At 36.0% G+C, this 27,597-nt stretch overlaps 2 protein-coding genes across 15 annotated transcripts in view; one reads left to right on the top strand and one right to left on the bottom strand.

The window, feature by feature from the left end:
• Window positions 1-19,794, bottom strand: part of TMTC3 (transmembrane O-mannosyltransferase targeting cadherins 3) — a 58,034-nt gene extending 38,240 nt beyond the window's left edge. Inside the window, exons 1-5 of one of the 6 annotated variants that reach the window (XM_037996747.2) lie at window positions 19,598-19,794; window positions 19,204-19,368; window positions 13,954-14,170; window positions 8,885-9,103; window positions 7,694-7,793 (exon numbers count right to left, since the gene is read on the bottom strand). In XM_037996747.2, the coding sequence (XP_037852675.1) occupies window positions 7,694-7,793; window positions 8,885-9,103; window positions 13,954-14,142 (508 nt within the window). In that variant the 5' untranslated portion in view covers window positions 14,143-14,170; window positions 19,204-19,368; window positions 19,598-19,794. Of the gene's footprint in view, window positions 1-7,693; window positions 7,794-8,884; window positions 9,104-13,953; window positions 14,171-16,701; window positions 16,725-17,107; window positions 17,132-19,203; window positions 19,369-19,597 lie in introns of those variants that run through there. The other 5 variants (XM_037996749.2, XM_037996748.2, XM_008004196.3 and 2 more) reach the window with 5 other exon arrangements.
• Window positions 19,795-19,996: 202 nt separating this feature from the next.
• Window positions 19,997-27,597, top strand: part of CEP290 (centrosomal protein 290) — a 94,444-nt gene continuing 86,843 nt past the window's right edge. For 7 of the 9 annotated variants that reach the window (XR_012094548.1, XM_073020984.1, XM_073020987.1 and 4 more), the window contains exons 1-6: window positions 20,013-20,167; window positions 20,745-20,873; window positions 21,041-21,118; window positions 22,522-22,591; window positions 22,895-22,941; window positions 25,519-25,662. Coding sequence is in view for 8 of the 9 variants with exons in the window: in XM_073020984.1 (XP_072877085.1) it covers window positions 20,772-20,873; window positions 21,041-21,118; window positions 22,522-22,591; window positions 22,895-22,941; window positions 25,519-25,662 (441 nt within the window). In the remaining variant the exon portion in view is untranslated. Of the gene's footprint in view, window positions 20,168-20,744; window positions 20,874-21,040; window positions 21,119-22,521; window positions 22,592-22,894; window positions 22,942-25,518; window positions 25,663-27,597 lie in introns of all 9 variants that reach the window. The other 2 variants (XM_008004202.3, XM_073020985.1) reach the window with 2 other exon arrangements.

Genomic DNA, 27,597 nt, shown 5'->3' with positions numbered 1-27,597 from the left:
CTAACTTTTAAAACAAACGCAGGGTGGTGAATATGGAAAAGAGAAATGTACAGGTTTGATAATTAATGAGGTATCAATCTGAAATGAAGACAAATTCCTGAAATTATGACAGATATCTTTATACTTCATTAAATTGATAAATTATTAAAAACTTAAAATTTAAAACTATTGGAAAAAGTAGGGTACCGTACTTTTTTTTTTTTTTTTTTTTTAAAGACAGGGTCTTGCTCTGTCACTCAAGCCGGAGTAAGTACAGTGGTGTGAACATAGCTCACTACAGCCTTGAATTCTGAACTTCAGGCAATCCATCTGCCTCAGCCTCCCAAGTAGGACTACAGGCATGTGCCACCACATCGGGCTACTTTTTTTTTTTTTTCTTTTTTGTAGAGACAGAATTAATATTGCTTGCTATGCTGCTGAGGCTGGTCTCAAACTCTTGACTTCAATCCATCCTCCCACCATGCTGGGATTCCAGGCACGAGCCACCGTGTCTAGCCCATTCTTATAAAAACTAAAATGAAAGTGGTTAACAATAGGCACTTAAATACTATTCTTCAAAAAATTTACAATAGACTCTATAAGTTATATTTAAACAAAAAAATGTACTTCGTCGACTTTAAGTAATAGTCTACAATAAAGCAGTAATTTGACTAAAGAGTAATGAACTGTGAAAGTTCATTGTGATCTTGTGAGTTTGGGCAACTTTTCTGGGCTTCAGTTTTCTTATGAAAAACTATAACCTCTTATTCTTTTCTAGTTTAAAAAATATCTGGTAGTATGACTGTGTGATCTCAGTTTGCTTTTCTTTCTTTTTCTTTTTTTGAGACGGAGTTTTGCTCTTGTTGCCTAGGCTAGAGTGCAATGGCATGGTTTCAGCTCACCACAATCTCCACCTCCCAGGTTTGAGTGATTCTCCTGTCTCAGACTCCTGAGTAGCTGGGATTACAGGCATGTGCCACCATGCCTGACGAATTTTGTATTTTTTAGTAGAGACGGGGTTTTTCCATGTTGGTCAGGCTGGTCTCGAACTGTCAACTGCAGGTGATCTGCCCACCTCAGCCTCCCAAAGTTGCTGGGATTATAGGCGTGAGCCACTGTGCCCAGCCGTGACCTCAGTTTTAAGAATATTAACTAAAGTAAAAATTCAAGTAATTGACTTAAATCTAAGTATAAACAAGAACAGAATTCATGAATACATTTTCTTTAGTCACTGGGATTAATATAGAAATTCACCTATTTTTGAAATTGTTTTCAAAGTACTCTACAGACTAAAATTACTGAAAGAAAAAATAACCAAAGACAAGAAATAAATGAAAAAACCAAACCCACGAAACTGTTGCAGATACTAAGTATAATATTCTTTCTTTAAAAAAAATCTTGAATGGTATTACCTAGGTTTTCTTCTAGGGTTTTTATGTTATTAGGTCTAATATTTAAGTCTCTAATCCATCTTGAATTAATTTTCGTGTAAGGAGTAAGGAAAGGATCCAGTTTCAGCTTTCTACTTATGGCTAGCCAATTATCCCAGCACCATTTATTAAATAGGGAATCCTTTCCCCATTTCTTGTTTTTCTCAGGTTTATCAAAGATCAGATGGCTGTAGATGTGTGGTATTATTTCTGAGGACTCTGTTCTGTTCCATTGGTCTTTATCTCTGTTTTGGTACCAGTACCATGCTGTTTTGGTTACTGTAGCCTGTAACCAAACTTCAAACTATACTGTAGTATAGTTTGAAGTCAGGTAGCGTGATGCCTCCAGCTTTGTTCTTTTGACTTAGGATTGTCTTGGAGATGCGGGCTCTCTTTTGGTTCCATATGAATTTTAAAGCAGTTTTTTCCAATTCTGTGAAGAAACTCATTGGTAGCTTGATGGGATGGCACTGAATCTATAAATTACCTTGGGCAGTATAGCCATTTTCACGATATTGATTCTTCCTATCCATGAGCATGGTATGTTCTTCCATTTGTTTATGTCTTCTTTGATTTCACTGAGCAGTGGTTTGTAGTTCTCCTTGAAGAGGTCCTTTACATCCCTTGTAAGTTGGATCCCTAGGTATTTTATTCTCTTTGAAGCAATCGTGAATGGAAGTTCGTTCATGATTTGGCTCTCTGTTTGTCTGTTACTGGTGTATAAGAATGCTTGTGATTTTTGCACATTAATTTTGTATCCTGAGACTTTGCTGAAGTTTCTTATCAGCTTAAGGAGATTTTGGGCTGAGACAATGGGTTTTCTAAATATACAATCATGTCATCTGCAAACAGGGACAATTTGACTTCTTCTTTTCCTAACTGAATACCCTTTATTTCTTTCTCTTGCCTGATTGCCCTAGCCAGAACTTCCAACACTATGTTGAATAGGAGTGGTGAGAGAGGGCATCTCTGTCTTGCGCCAGTTTTCAAAGGGAATTTTTCCATTCTGGACATAGGCATGGGCAAGGACTTCATGTCTAACACACCAAAAGCAACAGTAACAAAAGCCAAAATTGACAAATGGGATCTAATTAAACTAAACAGCTTCTGCACAGCAAAAGAAACTAGCATCAGAGTGAACACGCAACCTACAGAATGGGAGAAAATTTTTGCAATCTACTCATCAGACAAAGGGCTAATATCCAGAATCTACAAAGAACTCAAACAAATTTACAAGAAAAAAACAAACAACCCCATCAAAAAGTGGGCAAAGGATATGAACAGACATTTCTCAAAAGAGGACATTCATACAGCCAACAGACACATGAAAAAATGCTCATCATCACTGGCCATCAGAGAAATGCAAATCAAAACCACAATGAGATACCATCTCACACCAGTTAGAATGGCGATCATTAAAAAGTCAGGAAACAACAGGTGCTGGAGAGGATGTGGAGAAATAGAACACTTTTACACTGTTGGTGGGATTGTAAACTAGTTCAACCATTCTGGAAAACAGTATGGTGATTCCTCAAGGATCTAGAACTAGAAGTACCATATGACCCAGCCATCCCATTACTGGGTATATACCCAAAGGATTATAAATCATGCTGCTATAAAGACACATGCACACATATGTTTATTGCGGCACTATTCACAATAGCAAAGACTTGGAATCAACCCAAATGTCCATCAGTGACAGACTGGATTAAGAAAATGTGGCACATATACACCATGGAATACTATGCAGCCATAAAAAACGATGAGTTCATGTCCTTTGTAGGGACATGGATGCAGCTGGAAACCATCATTCTCAGCAAACTATGGCAAGAACAGAAAACCAAACACCGCATGTTCTCACTCATAGGTGGGAACTGAACAATGAGATCACTTGGACTCAGGAAGGGGAACATCACACACCGGGGCCTGTCATGGGGAGTGGGGAGTGGGGAGGGATTACACTGGGAGTTATACCTGATGTATATGACAAGTTGATGGGTGCTGACGAGTTGATGGGTGCAGCACACCAACATGGCACAAGTATACATATGTAACAAACCTGCACGTTATGCACACGTACCCTAGAACTAAAAGTATTAAAAAAAAAAAAAAAAAAAAACTTATAATCTTATTAGGCCAAAACCACCAATACTAATATACTAGATTATATTATATTACAATGCTAAATTCAACAAGAAATTCAAAGAGGAAGAAATCAGAAGATGGTTATTGACAAAACAGGCTGGACCTAATGTTGGCCCTTGAAGGATATACAGGACATGGAAAAACCGGGAAAAGTGGATGCATAAATAAAGAAATAGGGGTGAGAGTAAGCTAGGTGAATGAAGGATATAGAGAATAGTATGAATGGATGCGTATGTCTACATAAAAACTCGTAGGAAATAACAGCATTGAAAGCAGATATTTTAAACAGTTTAAATTGCCAGTTTGGCATATATTATTTCACTGAATCTTAAAGTCACTCTATGGAGTAAGAACACGGATGTAATCATATCCATTTTTAAGATGAGGAAAGAATTGTAGAGGTATTTTAAAAAAAGTAAGAAAGAATAAGGAGACCAAGACTTCATGTCTTCTCATTTTAAATTCAGAGCTTCTCAGTAATTTGTATTTCTACTCCAAGGAAGAAAAAGCAAACAGTTACCTTTTATAACCTTGAATTCAATCTCACCAACTAAGAGTAATAAATGCAAATGCCTTACTGAAACCAATCACTTCAGTTATTCAGCCTCTAGTGAGTATATGACTATATAAACACTTTTACAATCAGATCACTGTGGTTAAAAGTTACTACATGTGATTTTGTCCAAAACAAGTACATCTGGTAAATAAGTTAAGGACACTTAAATCCATTCCTATTTCAAAATAGAGGCTTCTAAACTAACTCTACCTATGTAAAAGAAACACATCTTCATCCATCACTTATTCAAACAGTTATTTTAAGTATCTACTACATTTCAAGGGTATAGGGAAGTGAGACAAGTATGATATATTCTGTCAAATGGTGACAAAGTGTAAGTGTTAAAAAGAAAAAAAGAGAATGAAGGGAAATAAAAATAGCACCACTGGGAAAGATGAGTAGTGATATTGATGACATTTAAGTGGATATTTAAGCAGAAACCTAAAGTAATAAAAAAATCAAGTATGAAGGCCCTGAAATTGGATGACCATATTTACAAAAGGGGTATGGGACATGAATAATATAGAAGTAAAAATGAATATAAATAATTACAACTTGAAAACCTTTGCACAGGCCAGTGTATACTAGATACAATAGGGAATACAAAGATGATGAGGAAACTGTGGCTTCAAAGGTAAAATTACTAAGAGTACAAAGTATCACAGTGATCAAGAGGATAAAGAGAGGTCCAAGGTAGATTTCAGTATTTTTTCAATTAGAATTTAAAATATATGACATTCATTCACTTGCTTATTTATTCAATATACTCATACTAATCACCTACTGTAAACCAGGGATCATTCTAGGAAATGAAGATCAAAAAGTGGAGAAAAAGTTACGTACCCTAATGAAGGTCACACTCTACTGTGAGAAAGCAATAAACAAAAGAAAAATGTAAACTACGTATTTTCAGGTTAGAAATTAGTATTTTCAGAAATGCAAGTTAAAGGTATAGAAAACAACATTACCCTGTTTTTGTTTTGGTCAAATGGTGAACTAGATTGATCTGGTCCCTTCCCCAAAAATCAACCCTAGAAAAAGGTAAGTAAGAGGGAAAAATAGTTTCTAAGACACACTTTTTTTTTTTTTTTTTTTTTTTTAAATAAAAACAAAAACAAACAAAAAACCTCCTTGGCATTTCAAGGTTACTTTAAGCATGCGTGGTTCCGTGAGTGTTATGAGGGATTACATTTAAGGTAGAAGATAAGAGTAAGAATTTTTTTTTTTTTTAACTTTTGTTCTATCCTCTCCTGGCAGCTTTGAGTAGATCACTATCTGCTCCATTACTGCAGAAATCCACAGCTACAATGGCTAGTGGGTGTTCCAGAGGTAAAAGCAGAGCACTTCAGAAGTCTTGATGGGGTAAGAGGTAGATATTTTTTAAAAGGTACAAACCAACCAATCACTCCTAGGCAGTAATTTCCACAGAGTTACCATTTAAATGCAGAGGGATGGTACACTGGCCCCTTAATGCTGATTCTCTTAAAGAAAACAGAAAGCGTGCCTAGTAGTACTGGTAGGAAAAACAGTGATCCACAGTAGTTCTGCGGAACCTGGAACTTTACATCCTGGTTTATAATTCCTTTCATCCCTTCAGACTCACAGGTTGAACAAAGAGTGGGCCTGGCCTTTCCTTTAACAGGCACAGTGGTTTATAACTTTAGAATAACACGTGGTTTGAGCTCACAAGCCAAAATAACTAAATATCTAAAGGATACAACAATCATAAAACAGAGAGAACAAACATAATAACATATACTACTAAATCAGAGTTACTTAAAGAGACAAACCAAGAATTTCAAATAATTCTTTTTTCTGAGATGAATTCTCCCTCTGTCGCCCAGGCTGGAGGGCAGTGGTGCGATCTCTTTTTGAGATGGATTCTCCCTCTGTTGCCCAGGCTGGAGTGCGGTGGCGTGTTCTTGGCTCACTGCTACCTCTGCCTCCTAGGTTCAAGTGATTCTCCTGCCTCATTCTCCCAAGTAGCTGGGACTACAGGCACCCGCTACTATGTCTGGCTAATTTTTGTATTGTTAGTAGACGGGATTTTACCATATTGGTCGGGCTGGTCTTGAACTCCTGACAATGTGATCCACCCGCCTCAGCCTCCTAAAGTGCTGGGATTACAGGTGTGAACTGCTGCACTCAGCCCAAGTAAGTAATTCTTAAGGAAATAAGGCAAGATATTAGAATTGTGAAGAATAAGAAATCATTAAAAAGCACCAAGCACAAGTATTTGGAACAGAAGATATAATATGGTGAAAAGCTATTTCAGTTAGAACAAGGAAGGCTTTTCTAAGACAGAATACTTAAGCTGAGGCCTGATAATAAAGAGTAGTATATAAATGAGACTACTACATAAAGATCTAAGGGAAGAAAATTCAATAATGGGAAATGCAGGTATAAAGGTGGGTGCTCTGCTTGTTTGAGAACAGCAAGAAGGTCTATCTAGCTAGAGTGAAGACAGCTAGGGCAAGAACGGCAGAAGATATGATAAGACAGGTAATCGAGAGCTTAATTATAATCCAGTAGGCCACAGTATTTTCTAGCTTTATCATTCAGGTTTTGGTGAGGATGGTACTTAAAGAGGATATTGGTTTGCAATTCCATATTAGTTACTAAAGTACCTCTTACTACGTGATGGACTGCACAGGTAGGGGACTATTATTATCCACATTTAACAGATAAAGAAATGTAAGCACAGAGAGGTTAATTTGCCTGATGTATTACAGTGAATGGAGCTAGTAAATAAACAGCGGAGCTAAAATTTGAAACCAGACTCTTTAGTCCATGCTTTTAACTATTATGCTATGCGGCCACTCAAACTGTTTTAAGAAGGCATTATGCAGAGCAGCAAAGGCAAACCTACTTATATTACAAATCCAGAACACTCTAAGTTGTTTGGGTAAATCATGTGTTTCTTGAACCTCAGTTTCCACACATAAAACGAGGCTTCTTGTCATGAGTACCTTGGAACTACAGTGAGAAAATCCGCCCCCTCCCCAAGAACTTAAAGGTTTGTGCCCACTGTGCCCATACTCTAAAAAAATCATTTTTATTGCCTGGAACTTGTTTTCTGATAATGCCAGGCATCATTAAGAGTAATGAGCTAATGTATACGAAGCACGTTCCAGGGTAGGTCACAAGGTAGGAGCTCAGTAAATAGCTATGATCAACACACAATAAAGGTTATACTCTAGGAGGCTTTTAACCTTGCCTAAACAGTATCACAGTCTACCAGGTGTTATTTATCCAAAGACAATTGAAATACTGGTATCTATATCATTTACAGATAACAGAAGATGGAACCAGGGACTAACTCTAAAACTCCTCTACTCTAAGGTTATTTGGTTTTTAAAATTAGATCATATAAAATCTATTAACTCATGATAAAAATATAAATTATACACAAACTTCCTAAATACTAGCAATGTTACATATTTCATATTTTCACATATGCTAAAGTAAAACAATATATAAAGATAAATCCCAAATGTGGTATTATAAGAAGCATTAGGAGTAAACAGAAATTCCTTAATCAAGTTTTAGCACTATTAAAAAAAATCAAATGTTAGACATGTACCTATGGAATTGTCTGGTCCTTTTGATCTGGTATATGATAAAAAAGCTGCTAGAAAAAAGATAGATGACAAAAGTTCTGCTCTTCCAACAACTCCCGTTACCTAGAAAAGAAAAACAAAGGGGGTCCATATTAATAAAGAATATCTTGAAAAATTACTGTACATAATAGTAAAAATACTTTAATTTCCATAACTTTTCAAGTGCACATTTGTTTCTTAAACATTCTTTTGGTGCCCTCAGGTGGTGAATTTGTGAATCTTACATAAATAGAAATGTATTAGTGACTCTTAACAGTTTATAAATTTTGTAACTTATTTTGAAATAATAAGACTAGGCCGGGCGCGGTGGCTCAAGCCTGTAATCCCAGCACTTTGGGAGGCCGAGACGGGCGGATCACGAGGTCAGGAGATCGAGACCATCCTGGCTAACACGGTGAAACCCCGTCTCTACTAAAAAGTACAAAAAACTAGCCGGGCGAGGTGGCGGGCGCCTGTAGTCCCAGCTACTCCGGAGGCTGAGGCAGGAGAATGGCGTAAACCCGGGAGGAGGAGCTTGCGGTGAGCAGAGATCCGGCCACTGCACTCCAGCCTGGGTGACAGAGCCAGACTCCGTCTCAAAAAAAAAAAAAAAAAAAAAAAAAAAAGAAATAATAAGACTTATAGGAAGTTTCAAAACTAGTACAGAGAGATCCTGTGTACTCTTTATCCAGCTTTCTTCAATGGTAATCATTTAAATATGGTAGAATATCTAGAACTTAAGTACTTCTTACATATTTTCTTAAAATACGAAGTTCTTAATATACAAAGGCATCATAAATCCAAAAAGTTATACCTCATAAATCTGAAAACTAAAGTTTAAAAAGACAATAAACTTTAAAAAGTCCTCAGAAATTCTTATTTATTAAAAAAGTGAGCAAAGAACTGTATTCATGTATATATTTCTAAATAGATTTTATATTCTTGAATGAAAAAATGTTCGTTTCAAAAATTTTAAATTTAAAAATTTTACACTGTAAGAAGTTAGACTTTGTGTACTAGAAAGTTAAGAATTAACGGTACGAATTTAAGAGTCTTCAAATATTTGGATTAAAGTCAGGGTTAATTTTTTTTTTTTTAATGTATACCATTATAATCACTGTGCAGGATTTGTAAAAAAGAAAAAAGAAAACAAATCAATTCATAGTTTTACTTACTGCTTCTGTGTGTATTGGGTGCACTGCAAAAAGTAAAGAAGCAATCACACTACTCTTGTTGTCCAGAAAAAGTCTGCATACTTTGAGAAATATCACACTAACCACAGCATGAAAAATCATATTCAGGAGATGATATGACATTGGTTTTAGTTCACTTAACAAATAATTTAAGCGAAATGTCAATACTGTTAAGGGACGGTAAGACTTGTGGCTTCTCTCCTAAAAGGAAAAAACAATCAGTGATTATTAAAGTACCTTGGTCCAACAGGGTACAAAAGTTCATCATTGCATTTACCATTAAAGATATCAATATCTACATTTTACTGAGAAATAACAATAAAATATGAAATGTCCTAAGAGTAACACAAAAATAGAATAGAATTTTATAATCTGTTTTTCTATTTCCTTAGTCCACAAACAAGGTTAATTTCCTCCTTGATTTACAGTGGTCAGAGAACTAACAGTAAAAGGACATTTGACTATTAATCCTCGTCAATATAACAGTTTTTAAAAAAAGTAAGACAATGCCAGCATTGGTCAAGTTAGAGCACAGGATTCTCTCCAAAGCCTGCCTCCGTATCTATTAGCAATACAAAAGTTGATATAACTACTGGCTAGATCTTCAAAAGGAAATGTAAGAACAGAATGCTTACCAGTTCAATTAAAATAGTGATGACTCAAAAAGGTACCGCCTAGTTGTTTTATGAAAAAAATCTCCATAATGTATAAATCTGAATATATTAAACTAGAAATTTCCAAATTACAGAGTAATACAAGAGTAAAAACTTTCTTAGAATATGAAAATAGACATCTTTCTTGTAGTATTCTCCTTTGGCAATAAATAAAATTTCATGTGAAGTACTGACTTTCTTTTTAAATTATAAGTTACATTTAATCAGAAATACTTCTTTCCCTAACACAAAACCAAACCAGATTTAAGAATAAAACACACAGTTCAAATATATATAAAATATTACTCATGCTATTTTTTTGTAGTTTTATACAAAGGGCATTGGCATAGTTTGGATGTTTGTCCCCTCCAAATCTCATGCTGAAATGTGAGGAGGTTGAAATGTTGAAGGTTGGGCTTGGTGGGAGATGTCTGGGTCATTGGGGGTGGGTCCTTAATGAATGGTTTGGTGTCTTCCCCACTGTAATGAGTTCATGTGAGAGATGGTTGCTTAAAAGAGCCTGGAACCTCCTCCTCTCTCTCTTGCTCCCTCTCTCACCATGTGATACACCTGCTTCCCCTTCACCTTCTACAGGGAATAAAACTTTCAAGGCCTCACTAGAAGCAAGAAGATGCTGTTGCCATGCTTGCCATAGTGTGCAGATCCATGTGCCAAATAAACATCTTTTCCTTAAAAATTACCAGGTATTCCTTTATAGTAACGCAAAACAGACTAATATAGGCATCCATATTCAGCTTCTTTGCTCTTCTACTTCCTATCGTATTTTGCTGTTTAACTTTCTGGCACACAAGTAGACTTAAGCCTGTTAATCCTTACTAGGGAACATTAGGAAACACAAAGAATAAATCACATTTTGAAATTAGGAACATTTTAGTATCTCTGTACTGACTATATACTCCATGATGTACTATCTACTTAGAACGTTCTTTCCTGCTTGACTAATTCCTTTACATCCTTCAAATTTCATCTCAAGCATATAAAGCTATTTTTAAGGCACTGTATTGAACTGACATGATTTGTACCAGAAAGTAGAAAAGGACTCTAGAAACCCTTTGAGTACCTGAAATGTCACTGTGGCTACAAAGGAACATATATTCCAGAGGAAAGGATGAACTCAAAAAGTAGAAGGGAATATGTATTTTGAATTGCAGTATACACAATTGTTCAGTTAGGTCTATTAGACATATATATACTATAGGTGATGACCAACTAACAGACCAATTATTAACATAACCAATTATTCACATAACTCATTACGGATCTATTTCAGATTCCACTGTGACAAATCATCAGTCCATTAGGTATCAAGTTTACTTTGTGAAAACACCTAGGGCCACTACGAAAAAAACAATTCAAATCATTATTACTTTCGGGTATACTTTAATACTTTAATAATTTAATAATTTTTTCTTTAAAAAAATTACTCATGATATTAGTTGGCAACAAAAATATACAACAGTATAATGAACGAATAAGCTAACAGTTCCCTGTTAATGTGAATCTCAATAGAGGGATGGCAAAATCATAATGAGATAAAATATTTGCAGAAGTTACCTTAGCACAAGCTACTTTATAGGCCAAATGCCGGAGGAAGGTGGCTCATTACAGTCTCCTGGCTCTCAGCCACGGCTATACCAAAGAATCAACTGGATGACTTAAACAAAAAGTCCCACCCTCCCCTGCACATAAAACAACAACTAAACACACACACATACAAAATAAGACAAAAATATTGATACCTACATCCCACTCTGAGATTATCTGAAATAACAGGTTTGGACAGAGCCTTGGTAATATGTTTTCATTCTTTAAATGCCCCAGGCAAATTCTAATATGGCAGTCAGGGTTGGGATCCAATGAACTATCAATAAATAGAGTAGCACATATCTATAGCATAAGCCTACTAAAGAGATAATCTAAACACTGAGAGGTTCACAGGAATCCAAAGACCCCTAATATGGCAGTATTCATATGGCTTAGGAGAATGTCCTAAGCCCAAAATGTGTTCTTAAGACCTACATTGGCACAAAAATTCGTGTAAGATACACGTGGACACGTATCTTCTAGGTTATCATTACTTGATGATATCAACGATTAGATCTTTGAATATGCTAATTCCAGGCTTATCACGAAATCTATGACACCTAAGAACTACCCAGAATAATTTTTTCCTAGTGTCACAATTGCCTTCAGGGAGAGAATATGCCCATTAGAAAATACAAGGAAACTACACTCTTCACTCTTAATAAACTGTTATTCTAGTTTGTTTATCCATTCTGTCAGAACACATTATGAGTCTTCTTGTTAGTCCGTCTGCTTATGGGCTTTCTGAACAAAATCAAATTTTCAATCTGCACAGCTGAGAAAATCAGGGATCACTGACACCATGGTATGCGATATGTGTGTGTCCCTGCCCAAATATTACATCAAAATGTAATCCCCAGTATTGGAAGTGAGGCCTGGTGGGAAATGATTGGATTATTGGGGTAGATTTCCTATGAATGGTTTAGCACCACCCCACTTCGTACTATATTAGCTATAATGAGTTCTTGTGAGATATGGCTGTTCAAAACTGTGTAGCATCTCCCACCTTGCTCCTCTTGTTCCTGCTTTTGCTATGTGAAGTGCCTGCTCCCGCTTCCCCTTCCGTCACGACTGGAAGCTTCTTGAGGCCTCCCCAGAGGCAGATGCTGCTATGCTTCTTGTACAGCCGGTAGAACTGTGAGCCAATAAAACCTCTTTTCTTATAAATTACTCTCTCTCAGGTATTTTTTTATAGCAATACGAGAATAGCCTAATCTAGAAAATAAGACCATTTAATATGGCCAGCTAAACTATCAATTCAAAACCTCAACATTATGACTAAAATCATAACAGATACTAGCATAAATTGAGGGAATGGACACATAGTTCTGAGGGTCTCTGGAGATCAAAGGTAGGTATAGAGGAGGACAAGCTGTCTAGAATAATGTATAATAGGGCCATATTTTCCTCCTTATTATCAAAAGATTTTTTTTCAAAAGCTAGAATTGGGTGAGAACAAAAAGGCAAATAAAGTCTTTTTACTAAATAAGACAAAATAAGTATATGTGCTTGTGATCAGAGGAATGAAAGATTCCATCCCTAACCTTGAGAGCCTTCCAAATTTGGGGAATGGGGAAAGAGGCCACAATGACCAAGAAACATATCGTTAACATTGCCGAGAGTTACATGTTATGTTTCAACAATTTATTCAATATGTATGTTCCAGGTACTGTAGATAAAGTATTACTTGAGACTTAAATGAGACTTATTATTGAGACTTAAATGACTTATGTTTTTATTCTACTTTCCCACCTGGGAAATTTAGATTAATTAATATAGAATTTTAGTTTAGCAATCAATATCTCTCAGAAATTTGAAGCATTACTCTCTTTTTTATTTTGGAAAGGAATTATCCTCTTTTACAGATCAGGAAAATGACTTTCCATCTGAAAGATGTATTCTCACGTATTTCACACAGCTAGTATGTGACATAACTAAAATTAGAATCCATTCTATATGATATCAAGCTGATAAGGATTTAATCCCAAACAGTTTAACAGTGAGTGACCTTCAAAACAGTAAAAATACCCTCATAAAAATGAACCATATGGACATATGGATGAATAAAATATTAAACTATTGAACTAAACTTTCAGGTTCTCAATATATAACCTAAATAACTATTATGTAAGAGATAGGACAAAGATTCACAATTTGTAATAACCACTTTTTCCGCAAGAGAAATTGGCAATATGTGTACTTACTATTTTTACCCTTAAAGTCTTATCTATTTATATTGAAGTTGCTGTATTTTAAAATGTTGAAATATATCACATCTCTTTCGTCTTACTCATAATACAGAAAAAAGAGAAATAAAGTCAATTAACAAGAAACAGGCATGCATTACACCTATTACTCTCCCTATACATTTGGTTTTCACATAAATATACATTATTTTTAAGAAGTTAAGCCAAAACTACCTATTGGGTACTATATTCACTGTCTGGGTGACAGATCGGTACCCCAAACATCAGCATAACGCAATATACCCACGTGACAAACCTATATATGTAGCCCTCTATCTAAAATAAAAGTTAAAAAAAAAAAAAGCAAAAAAAAAAGCAGGCACCAAGGTACACAGGCAAAGAAATAATCAAGTACTGCTCTAAAGAAGATAACCTCATCCTCAGCTTCCTGTTCAATTTATTACAAACATGTTATGTTTCATATAACAATTTTAGGGTTAAAAATCTGTAATTGCTGTGATGATAATGTTGATAAAAAATTAGAAGTAATAAAATACCAGAATATTTCAAAATCTGAGACATGTACAAGTAATATATAAATACTTACCTCAGACATAGGGGTTCCCCAGAAGTCATTTTGAAATAAAGTTTTTAAAGGTGTAGATGGATGCAAGTCTTTGTTATCCAGTATTGCTGAAACATCATCAAAAACAAAACCGCAAAAGAGGCTGTTCCAATAGCAGGCAGTAATCACACCTACTATTAAGGTTATTTCTTTTAGGTTAATATCAGCCATCTTTTCTATAAGCACTTCTGGACAAAAACTGGAAAAAAATCATAAAGATAAAATAAGGAACATATTTATTCCAAGTAAGTTTAATTTTAGTAGGTAGGTAAGTAATTGCATATTAATTCTCCAGAGAAAAGCTCAGCTAAAATGCCATCCACTTCTAAGAAGCATAAGCTAATCACCTGTTAAAACTCAGCCCCCTCTCTTACTAGATAAAGCCAAGTAAACTTCTCTCCTATTCCAAGGAAGAAGACTGGAGATTTCCGCTGTAAAACATAGGGTCTCTGATAACAGGGACACTATGTCAGCCCCCTCTCTTACTGGATACAGCCAAATAACCTTCTCTCCTATTCCAAGGCAGAAAACTGGATATTTCCTCTGTGGATTATTTAAAACATAGGGTCTCTGATAACAGGGAAAAGGCAGCATATTGAAAATAAAGGTTAAGTAAAAAAAAGTCTGTCCATATATTTTAGGTTGAGACCCTCCATCCCTTTTCTACTGGGCACAAAATTCCATAAAACTTTGCAACACTGCGAACAGTTAGGATTCTAAAAGCTTCTGGAAATAAAAAAGGTTCCAGAGTAAGAATCAGGAATCAAAAATCTTTTTTTTTTCACCCAAAATGCTGTAAGCTAGGAACAAAACAAAACAAAAAATTCCCTTCCAAAACAAAAAAAGAGTAATGTTTCAAACTTCTGAGGAATATTGATTTCTAAACTAATTCTATATTCATAAACCTAAATTTCCCACATGGGAAAGCAGAATAAAAACCTAAGTCACTAAAGGTCTCAAAAAATTTACCTCTGATGTTCCTTTTCAAGAAACTCAGAGAAAAGGTAAAAACAAAGATACAGAAATCAGGAAATGGGATCCAATATAAGACAGCTATATAGACATGTTGTAATTTAGAAAAACCAAATGGAACAACTCAGGATATCTATCTTTGGGTAGGTAAAAATCAAGTTTTGTGTACAGGTCAGAAATCTCTCTTCCCATAAATAATCTCAGGCCACTGGTTTGGTAACATCAATTCACTTGGGGTGACAAACTATTGTTTGGTTAAATGTTCTAACTACAGGAAAGTTTAAAACTAATAGAAGAAAAAAGTAAATTAAACCTGTGGTTTCAACACTTTAAAGTTATACTTGGGAACAACGTATGTATCTAATTTTTAGAATACTTGCAATGTTTAAGAGAATCTAGCATCCTGGAGACTTTGATACATTAGCTATTAAATTATTGTTAAATACATTAAAATAATTTAAAATAAATTAAATAATTAAAAATATAAAAAATATATAATATGCATAATAAAAATATTAAATTATGCATCTGATTTTTTAGAGTAATTGCAACCTTTAAGAGAATCTGTCATCCTAGAGACTTTGATATATTAGCTGTATAACTATAATTTTTAAAATATATAATAATATGTATAAGAAACATATTAAACATAATAAACATATTAAACTACTATGTAATTTCTGGATTCACAACTACAGTTGAAAAGCATAATAATTTAGCTAAATACACAAATAGTATTGGAATTTTTATAAGAACTTGAGATTTGCTATAGTTTTTAGTTTTATTTCCTAAATTTAATCAGTTCAAGTATTAAGAAAGTTTTCCTTAAGTTAGGCATCTGAAGTACTTAAAAATGAATACATTCAAAATAATTCAATTCTTTGATATATCTTTATTTGATATATATATATATATCCAAACATATAGGTATGTATATAGTTCTTCTTTAGTTGTGCCTGGGGTCACTCATGTGTTTATAGTTATCCAGTGGCTTGATTAGGGCTGGATGGCTTTTAAAGGGTAGATTTCTCAGCTTTGAAAGCTAGTCTCTGCTACTTATTATCACATTCTCTAATAGCTTAGCTTGGGCTTCTTAAATGATGATCTCAGGACAATAGGAGGGCAAGGTTCAATGTACAAGCTCTTTATAAGGCTCTATTTAATGCATATTTAAAAAATTATCATTTAAGCAAGGTACATCCTGAATCAACAGGAAAGAAGTTATAAAAGGGCCAAGATAACAGAAGTGTTAATATTCCCCAAGGGAGCGTAGTATGAGAGAAAGGGAGAGAGAGCATATTATGAGCTCAGTTGTGGTGTCATCTCAGGTTACTTCCAAGAGTCACCTGCAAAGTAGAGTTGCAGGGAAGGGAGAGATTTACACAAAGGCATAGATCGAGGGGGACATGACTCACTGGGGGCCATTATTGTAAACATGTAACACATTATTCTTGTTAGTTGTGAGAACTTCTAATTTTCCTAGGCACAGAAGCAGACTCACAGATGCAGTTTAAGTGGATGGGATGACTGATTTCTGTTTGCTTACAAAAATGGGGTGTTACTATATACGTGCGCAAAATCCAAGTGCAATTGGAAATGTGAAAGGAAAATAAAACTTGGGATCCCAATTCATTATGCCTAAAGAAAAAATTAGAGTAAAAGCTGAGTCATGCAAGAAACTGCCTCTCCTTTTGTTCTTAAGCAGACAGCTACAAATAAAATGTTACATATCTCCACAGGTAGCTACTTTATGTTCACCTTATCTGAAGAGCGCAGCAAGCAGACACTTGTCTTCCTTCAACATGAGGAAACTGGAAAGATTAGTAGGGAGTCAGTGTGAATTAAGTCATTAACCATGGCTTAATGTGCCATGAAAATAAGGCAAAACAAAATGTTTAGGATACACAATGGATATAAAACAGCCATGCTTTGTTTTAGAGATTGGAGAAGTAAGCTACTATGACTTTTCTTGGTAAGTCAGCAAAAATGAACTAGAAGTAACATCTAAGGAATATAAATTCATTGCTACTGAGAACAAAAGTAAGCAATTATAAAAGGTGAGGCTTTCTCGTTAAGTGATTTTGGTCAGATAAAACTGATCACAAAAGCCTAGGGCAGAAAGAAGGCAGGTTCAGACAAGTGTTCTTACAACAAGGCCACTTACAAAATTGTCACATAAGTCCCATCTCTTGATGAAAACTGACAGATGCAGAAAATCTGATGAAAAATAATAGACTTCTGGTAATTTTCCTCAAAAATACACAGTGAGTTACTTAACTAGAACTTGAGTTAAATTTCCTGATTCACAGTTAGGTACAAACAGACTACAATGCATACAAACTTAGTTGACTTGTTCAACAGAGCTGACTTGTTCAATGCTGTATCCCCAGTGCCTAGCACAGGGAACAAGATAAAAAATATTGTTAGAATGAGTTAAAGAATAAAATTTAGGTAAGATTTTGCTTTTAGTTACAATTGTCACTGAGATCTAGGTTATAATCTTAGCTTCATCAATTATTACTTAACTTCTATGAACTTGTTCTTGCTTCTGAAAAATCAGAATAAAATTTACCATTAGAGACCAGGCACCTTGAGTTTATGAATGTGAGCAAGAGGGTGGTGACAGTAAGGGCAGGAAAGAGTAATACAGATAACCAAAACAAAACTTATGAGTGAATACATAAAAATAAGTTGTAATGAATGAAAAAACAATAAGAAAAACAAGGTGTTACAGTAAACAGATTTCTATTATGAAAATAAACACGCAGTAGTAAGCATAGTGTATGACATAACATGTGCTCAATAACTATTAAATTTCATTCCTACCATTGTCAGAGGTATTTGAACCAGAACAACTCCATCTTGAATAGGGGCTGGGTAAAATAAAGGTGAGAACTACTGGGCTGCATTCTCAGGATATCAGTCATTCTAAGTCACAGGATGGGATAGGAGGTCGGCACAAGGTATAGGTCATAAAAACTTTGCTGATAAAACAGCATGCAGTAAAGAAGCCAGCCAAATACCACCAAAACCAAGATGGCGAGAAAGGTGAGACGGTCTGGTAGTTCCCACTGCTCATTATACACTAATTATAATGCATTAGCATCCTAAAAGACACTCCCACCAGCGCTATGACAGTTTACAGATGCCATGGCAATGTGAAGAAGTTACTCTATATGGTCTAAAAAGGGGAGGAACACACAGATCTAGGAATTGCCTACCCTCTTCCCAGAAAACTCATGAATAACCCACCCCTTGTTTATCATATAATCAAGAAATAACTATAAGAATCCTTAGTCTAGCACCTCCAGTGGGGGTGTGTGCACCTCCAGTTCTTTCTTGACAAGATACAAGAACCCTCTCCTGGGGTCTGGATCAGAACCCCTTTCCAGAAACACCATCTCATGTTAAATTATGAATTAAGAACACTGAACATGAAGAATATTTAATTCAAATTAATTGAGTAAACACGTACAAAATTAAAATATAACATTTAATAAAAATAGCAAGATTGAGGCACAAGCACTTCACAAATGCTGGTTTCCCAGAATGTCTCAGGAGGTGTATAGAAGTTAAGAATATGTCCCCCAGCCAGAGAGATCTGTGTTCAATCACACTATTTAAGTTAGACTACTTAGCTTCTCCAAACCTCAGTTTCTTAACTTAGATGGAAAATGAGGACAAAGTAAGCACCTATTTCACTGGATTGTAAGGAAGAATAAACAAGATAATGAATAATATTTGGCATATAATCTTTCAGAAGAAAAAGTAGTAAAATTGTCATTTCTATAAATCTAACTAATGTCTTTAAAATTTATCTCACAAAACCAGTATCTTTTTATTTTGTACTGAGCTACTTATTTTACCCAAATTGGGAGTTTAAAAAGAAATTCATTACTTATTTTCGAAAGGAAAATTTACTGTCAAGTATAGTAAATTTTTTTTTAAAGTAGCGTTAAAAAAAAAAAAAAAAGAAAGAAAGAAAGATGAGAAGCCCTGGTACAGACAGTTGGAAATGTCATTTAGATTTAAGTTTACAGTTTCTTAGGAAAGTTAGTTAGAGGTGGTGTATCATACTCCAGCATGGCTGTGAGCAGATGAGCAGGATGAGCAAAACTTGCACAAGTAAGCGTGGTAAACACCAGAGAAGGCGCTTTCATGGATGGACACCCTAGGTAACCAAGCAAGTGACAATAGTACAGGTGAGTCCTCGAGTCCCTTCTCTCTCCACCCCCGGCAGTGGCCCGGACAAGTACTAACCTCTCCTCTCTAGATGAGAGGTTATAGTAGCTCCACAACCATCAAGTCCCACCATCCGCGAAGGGAATGGTGCTACAGGTAAGGCGGGCGGGGTCAGAGGATGCCGAGACCTCTTGTCAATTCTTCGCTCGCCCCCAAACGAGGATCACGGCTGCGCGGCTCTCACTATACCAAGACAGATTCTGATACTAAACAAGGCTAAAACTTTTTGTTTTTTCCTTCTTACAGAAGGCACTACCCTGGACGCCGCCTGCAAACGCCTGAAGAGAAAGCAGGGTGTTTCCACTTTTTCAGAATGGGGCCAGGCCCTACGGCCCCAATAGCAGAAGCTTCTCTAACCCAGGACTGCTCCCCTCAACTCCTCCTAATACGCTGACCGACAGCTCGACCTCACCTGGAAGCGGTTCCGCCAGGGGATGGCTTAGGAGAACCTCATGAAGAGCGGCCCTGCGAGTGACGCCACTAAAGCCACAGTCATGGTCTACCTCGTTCAGGCCACCAGCTCGTAGGCGCCTCAGCCACTGCGCCTCCCGCCTCTCGTTCCTTCCCCGCCGCCCCGGTACCGTCGCAGCCTTCCGCGTTGCACGCCGGGAGCGCCTTACCTCCTCTTCTCAGGGACTTCAGTTCCCAGCATTCACAAACCTCAGGCACACCTGCATTCTGGGATTTGGAGTCCTCGTTCCATGCCTTCTCATCATCCTGAACACCGAGTCCTGGGACTCCGACGGAGAATCTAAACGTAAAGCATCACTCACGGTCGTGAATTGTAGGCTCTCTTTGCATCCGGGATCTTATTCTGGCCCCGGAGGAGTTAGGGATCGTGTCGCCTAGCAGCCGCTGCCTCTTTGGCTTTCTCGGGACCATTTGGCTGGACCCAGAGTCCGTGTGGAGCCGCGATAGGGATCTGTCCAGCTTGGTGGTTGCGGTAGTGAGGGACCTCCGCTGGTTGCCAGGCTTGGTGTAGGTGGGTGGATCCCTGTAAGCAGTATCAGCGAGTCACTCCACGCTCAGGTTCTTTAGCCTCAGGGCCCGTGTGCCGCAGCTTAGCTACCCCGCCCCTTCCAGCCTTGGGTCCGTAATCCTGCTTTACTTCGGTTCCGGTTTCCGCCGCACAACTTCACTCGTTCCAATTGTTAATTTCTGCTTTTTTTTTTTTTTTTCCCAGCCCCAATTCTGCTTCTCCAAATCAAGGATCATTGTCAGCCTTCCACAGACCTCGCGCTTGCCAGGATTAGGGTGTTCGTGCGCGTTGTGGGTAGGCGGTGTGGAGGAAGGGACCCAGAAATCTTAGTCCTAACTTAGATTAGTGTTAGCAAGGAAGCCGTCACATTTTATTTAGCCAGTACACTCTCTGACGGTTTGTGCCGACTGCTGTTTTTGATCAAGGCCATTTTGCCCACTTGTCTGTTTTGTGGCTAAGGCATAGTTCTTTGCTAACATCAGAAAGTTATAATGAAATAATCTGCAAAAAATGTAAGCTATTAGAAAACCAATAATACTGTGTACCTTGAAAATGCTAATATCCACCTGTTTTGTTACAGAGGTGGAGCACAGTGAAAGAATTCAAGATGCCACCTAATATAAACTGGAAAGAAATAATGAAAGTTGACCCAGATGACCTGCCCCGTCAAGAAGAACTGGCAGATAATTTATTGATTTCCTTATCCAAGGTGCTTACTTGGTCAATAATAATAGATATATACATTAACTTATGATTAATTTATTAATAAAATATGAATTTTTGTTTCAGGAACAACTATTGTCACAATCTGGAAGAGTTCTTATATTTTGCTTAAAGGTTATAAAATATAAAACAGTTGCTTTTCTGTTTACTTAGGTGGAAGTAAATGAGCTAAAAAGTGAAAAGCAAGAAAATGTGATACACCTTTTCAGAATTACTCAGTCACTAATGAAGGTTTGTATGTAGTAGGTTTTAACGATAGGTTTGGCTATTAGAGGAACTATAAAAATCTGTTCTTATATAAAGTAATCTTTGTGAAAATACTTGGTAATATCTACATCACCCCTCAAAAATGCAATATATTTAAATGTGGATTAAGTATTTTAGTGTGTAAAACATTGCTAGTTTCTACTTAAAGTTTCTAAAAGGGTATGTAGGGGAAATAGAATGAGTATGTTGAAAAATAACATAAGGAAATATATCCTGAGGTCCAAATGACAAATGCAGACAATGACTGCTATAGAGATTTGTTAAGAGGGGAAGTGATCTAAGAGGTGTCAGAAGACTTCACAGAGGATGAATACTGAGGAGTAGTTTTAGGTAAGTGGAAGGTAATGCAGTGGTAAGATAGTAAGGGAATTCTAGAGCTGTTGGTTACCATAAATAAATACTGAAGATAGGAAATATGTTTATTCTTTACATTTGAGGAAATGCGGTGCAGCAAGTTTGTATCAGGCTGTAGAGAAAACCAATCTTGGGTAGGTACTTTGAGATAGGTTGTTGAGGGCATTAAAGGTGTATTTTATGCTGTCAGCAATTGAGAAGGCAATGAAAGTTTTCGAACCACAATTGATAGGTACAAAAACATGCCTTAGGAAAGCAAAACTGAGTATATTATATAGGACAAACTGAAGGAAATCGGAGCTTTGCAAACATCACATTATAGAGGACTTTAAACCTGAAATTATGCATTAGAATAATAGCAATTGGAATAGAAAAAAAGTAGTGGAAAAACATTACAAAGAGATATGTTGCTTTACTGGATATAAGACTTGAGGACTTGAAGTAAAAGGGAGAATCAAAAATGTTTCATGCTATTACAAATCTAGAAATTGTAGTCTTAAGTAAGAAAATTGCCTGGCATGGTGGCTCACGTCTGTAATCCCAGCACTTTGGGAGGCCAAGGCAGGAGGATTGCCTGAGGCTGGGAGTTGGAGACCAGTCTGGGCAATATAGTGAGACTTTGCCTCTACGAAAAAATTTGCTGAGCATGATGGCACACCAAGCATGATGGCACGCCGAGCATGATGGCACGCCAAGCATAATGGCATGCACCTGTAGTCCCAGCTACTCAGGAGACTGAAATGGGAAGATTGCTTGAGCCCGGGAGGCAGAGGTTGCAGTGAGCTGAGATTGTGCCACTGCACTCCAGCCTGGATGACAAAGTGAGTCCCTATCTCAAAAGCAAAAAAAAAGGAGAGAAAAAATTATTTATTTATTCAAATATTTACTGAAAGTCTCCATGTGCCAGCCATTGTTGGCACTAATGAGCATAATAAATAAAACAAAATTTTTATTTTCAGTGCTTACATTCCAGTTTAAAGGCATATTGAAATAACCTTTCTTTTAATGTTTAGATGAAAGCTCAAGAAGTAGAGCTGGCTTTGGAAGAAGTAGAAAAAGCTGGAGAAGAACAAGCAAAATTTGGTAAGCACCTTGGAAAAAGTTTATTATGTTATTAAATAATGAATTCCATTTGTTCATTAAGCTGTAGAAAATTAAATTATATTCTGTAAACTGTATACAATTTATTTTTAATATATAACATTTAATAATACGTATTTCTAGACTCCTGTTTTATGGATCTGCCATATAACACTTTTTGTTACCTTATAATCATGATGAACTCTTTTAAAATAATTAATTTTGTTATTAAAATTTATTTGAAAGTTTGTTTTGTGGTAACTAATCAATTAAAACATTTGTCTTTTTTTTTTTTTTTTTAAATAGAAAATCAATTAAAAACTAAAGTAATGAAACTGGAAAATGAACTGGAGGTATGTCTTTTTGTATTCCCTGGGATGTAATTGTCATTAATTTTATTTTGAATTGTTTTCAAATTTTAAAATTATTATTGGCTGGAAAAATGATAAGGATGATTGTAATCATGGTTATTTGTTTATTCAGTATATGTTCTACATGCCGATTATGTGCTATATATATACTGTACTAAGGATTGAGCATACAGTTGTGAACAAAATAAAAAACAGTTAACTGCTGAATGGAGCTTACAGTCTTGGGAAATATACAGAAAGATTACTAGTAACTGAGGTGGAGGGTGGGTGGGCATTTGAGGAATAATGACCAAAGGGTGTTATAGAAGTAATTTTTGACAAAGCTGCGGGCTAAAATATGAATATATTGTTGAGGGACAAAATACATAGAGACTTCTGAGAAGGTAGGAATATAATGCAAATGGATCAGCCTTTGAAAGGAGGAATACCCTTTTCCTTTGTGTTAGGAGAGGAGGAAGAATGGATGAGGGGAGGAAGAGTGAATGTGTATAGAAGCTTTTATGTTTGTAGGCATAATGCCTGGAAGTTGAGAGGTTGGTGATGACATCATCTGTTTAAAAGAGTGGGAAATAGTGTGGTCACATTTTAATGAAATTAGATAAAATTTGAAATCCACTGGAGAAAGGACTGGAGAGTTGGGGATCTGGAGTCAAACAGATTTGAGTTCTAGTCCTTTTCCTCTCTGAACTTGGATTACCTATTGTTTTTTGATTATATATCCAGCTCCTGGGAAGATGCCAAGCACTTTGAATAAATACTTACTAAATGAATTATGGAGTTGGATCAGTTCTGTGTTAGTCTTTAGCTAGGCAGCTGCTATAGAATAGGAGGGTAGGACAGTTGAAGATATTGGTAGGAAAGTGGTTGAAGTGACGATTGTGAAGTCTTAACTGAATGGATAAGAAAGTCAAGATTGGGGTTGGGTGGGCAGAAGGGTAGGGATAGGGAGGGAGAAGTCAAGGGATTAGAGTGTCCTGTGAGGTCAAAGGACAAGCATAGTGGGAATAATTGAAAGAATGTTCTGGTTGGACAAGGATCTGATGTGGGTGTGGGAGTGAGAGACTATAGTGAATTCAAGAAACAAGAAAAAAAATAGATTAGAACAAAAGTTATGTGGAGATTGCTTAGGTGTACATTTGATAGATGTCTGCGGGCCACATGCTTAAATTCCCAATGCATTTTGCGGAGTTATTGGGAAGTTGGTGGCTTGCTTCTACCATGAGTAAGTAGAGAGCAGGACATCTTGTGAGAAAGCAGCTGAAGTTTTCATAGGATGATGGAGGAATGATAGGAATGATCACCTGAAGTTGCAGGGTTGGGTAAACCTAGAAGTACCAACACCTTCTCCTGACCCTAATGTATATGGGATCTGAAAGAATGAGCACCTTCCAATTGAAAGAGTTCCAAGGGCATTAGTATCTTGAAGGATCCAAATTGCAGCTAAGCCAAGATGGAAAGGAGGATTCAGTAAAGCATCTTAGGTTTTGAAATATTAATGTATCTTGGAAGAGAATTTTAGAGAGCACAGTGGAGTACTTTTTGAAGGAGAGAAAGAGTAAGAACAGTTTGGTTAATGCAGGGGAATAACAGAACTATATGGTGAAGAAATGAATGTGAGACACGTTACATGACCAAATGATGTGATGTTCTGGGCCATGACCTAAATTAATGAGACTATGAGGTAAAATTGATTTAATTGGCTGCAAATCTTAAAGGTAACCAAAACCACTGATCTGAGCTGTTTAATATGGTAGCACTAGCACTAACCACTGGTAGCTATTTATATTTACATTGGCTGAAATTAAAATGAAAACTTTAGTTCTTCAGTTGCACTAGTCACACTTCAAATGCCCAAACGTAGCTACATGTAGTGAGTGGCTACTGAACTGGACAGCACAGAGAGCATGTCCATTATGCTAGAAAGTCCTATGGGACAGTGCTGGTCTAAATAGTGCATGGTATGAGAGAAAGGGCAGGTAAAGGCACTCAGCTTCACTGACGGGGGCGGAGATTCTGTTGGTTTGTACTCCAGTTGCACTAGCCAGACTTCAAATGCCCAAATGTAGCTACATGTAGTGAGTGGCTACTGAACTGGACAGCACGGAGAGCGTGTCCATTATGCTAGAAAGTCCTATGAGACAGCACTCGTCTAAATAGTGCATGGTATGAGAGAAAGGGCAGGTTAAGGCACTCAACTTCACTAACTGGGGCGGAGGTTCTGATGGTTTGTACTCAGATTCCAGATCCCTGAGGCTCAGGAACCTTTGCAGTTTAGTCTGGTTACTTGTGGCCCAGTGGTTACAACAGAATGATTAACAGTCAGTTCTTTGCAGCTCTGGGTGGCTCAGGAAAAATTTAAGGAGTTATTAGCTGTGACCTAAAGTTTAAGTAAGTTAAATTTAAAAAAAAAAGTTCTTAAGCTAATAAGCTAATATGTTTTTAAATATCTGTGCTGAAGTATAAGGAATATTTAAAGTCAATATAATGATTTGCTTCTTGACTCATTTGAACCTCAAAATATAATGGGATTAATTTATACTTTGGGTTTATTACTTTAAGATGGCTCAGCAGTCTGCAGGTGGACGAGATACTCGGTTTTTACGTGATGAAATTCGTCAACTTGCAAAGCAATTAGAACAAAAAGATAGAGAATTGGAGGACATAGAAAAGGAGTTGGAGAAAGAGAAGAAAGTCAATGAGCAAGTAAAGCACCTTTTTTTTTCCATGAATCTTCACTGTTCAAGTTACCTGGCTATTTATTATTGGTAACAGTATCAATTTTTATATTGTATGTTATATTTGAAAAATGATGTTCACTTATCTCTAAGGTTTTATATCACTGTTCATTTTGTCATCACCAATTTTAAAATATAATGTAACAGATACTTCTAGTGAGTATGACTTGAAGATTAATTATTTATATTCGTAGGTACATTTTTCTCAGTACATCAAACTTGTTACCTAAAATTAATGCTTCTGGAAGATTGATATCAAGAAACTAACAGATTTTCATAAAGAAGTGATCTTTCTAGTGCTATAGCTTATTTTGGGTAAAAGTTATATTTGTTTGTTTCAGTGTATTTATATGATTAGTAGATTTGCAAATGAATCTTTTGATGATATATTCAATAATGGTTAATTATTTATCTTGTTTTTGGTTGTACCTTATTTTATGTGTGAGATATATATATTATATATATAGTTTTTGAAAAGTTGTGTTCATGTCAGTAGTTTATAAATGACATCTTTAAAATAACATTTTTAATGCATAGTTTTTATTACTTCATGTTATTCCTTGTTATAAACTAGTAATTCTTGCAGTGTTCACTTGAATTTAGTTTTAGGAAAAAAGATTTTTTGCAGATCAACTTGTATTTCCTGGAAGAAAATTTCCTATTTTTACCTTAACTTCCTGTTTAATGTTTTATTTACTTAACATTTATTTGTTTTTTATTTCACCTGAGCTGTTAGTAAACTTAGTAAAATTTGGTGCCTACATGTGGTAACTGTCCTGTCCCTTATACTCAGAAACATTTTCCACCTTTGTGTCCTTTAAGTCATTGTTGTGTTATATTCCATTTATTTTATTTTGTCCATTGTTCTCTCAGAAGTTGAGGGTCATACATTTTAAGAAAACAATGATATGCTATTTAAGATAATGTATCATAAATTGATTTGTAAGGAAAAGTATCCCCATTCATGTATCTATTTTACTCTAAAATTTTAAAGAATCATATATAAGTTAGCTATGGAAACAATGTGGTAGAGACAGTATGGATTGATGCCACTTAAATGTTAGGAACAAGCTCTTAGAGCATTATCTGTTTAATTAACTCTGCAAAACACAGCAGACCTGTGGATTTTTTAATAGTCATAAAGGATCTAACTTATAATATTCACTGGTAGAATTGCTTAGGGGGATGTCTGTGGTTTTCTGGACTTTTGTTCCTCTATATAGACCTGTATCAGTTGACTTACCATCATTCATACCACATACGCTTAGCTAATCAGAACTACCTTGTCCATTTTTATCTTAGAGTATTATCTTCATTCATAGTCACACACAGAGAAAACTTCAATATGTGACCTGTGTTCCTTTTTGGCTGCTCAATTCCTTTAGATGAAATATGGGTATGGGTTGCTTTGGCAATTACTTCTTTGCCCTTAACCAGTCATTCAGTTTTGTTGAGTCTTTACAGCATACCAGAGACTGTGCTAGTTACTAGTGATATAGTGGGCAACTTTGTTCTGGTTCTCAAGAATATTCACAGTCAATAATAAGCATAACATAGTGATAATATGATAGGGAGATAGATAAGGTTATATTCTGGCATCCTCTGAAGAGGGATACCATAATCAGCTTTGAGGCACAGGATGTGATCTGTAAACTGAGACTTGAAGTAGAGTTAGACTAGTAAGAGGAATGAGGATGTATATGGTGGTTAAGGAAAGAACATTCTGGGTAGAAGATACAGCATTTGCTAAGACCTAGAGGTAAGAGATGTTATGGAGTATTTAGGAAACTACAGTTATTCTTTTTGACTGAAATATAAGTGAAAATAGCTTTCATAGAGTTCTTACTATGTGCCAGGGACTTCATAAGCATTAATTCATTATTGCTTATTTGATACTTACCAT

The sequence above is a fragment of the Chlorocebus sabaeus genome, chromosome 11, assembly GCF_047675955.1.
Source record: "Chlorocebus sabaeus isolate Y175 chromosome 11, mChlSab1.0.hap1, whole genome shotgun sequence".
Taxonomy (NCBI): Eukaryota; Metazoa; Chordata; class Mammalia; order Primates; family Cercopithecidae; genus Chlorocebus; species Chlorocebus sabaeus.
Note: the sequence above shows the minus strand (reverse complement) of the source record. Positions and strands in the feature narration are given on the sequence as shown.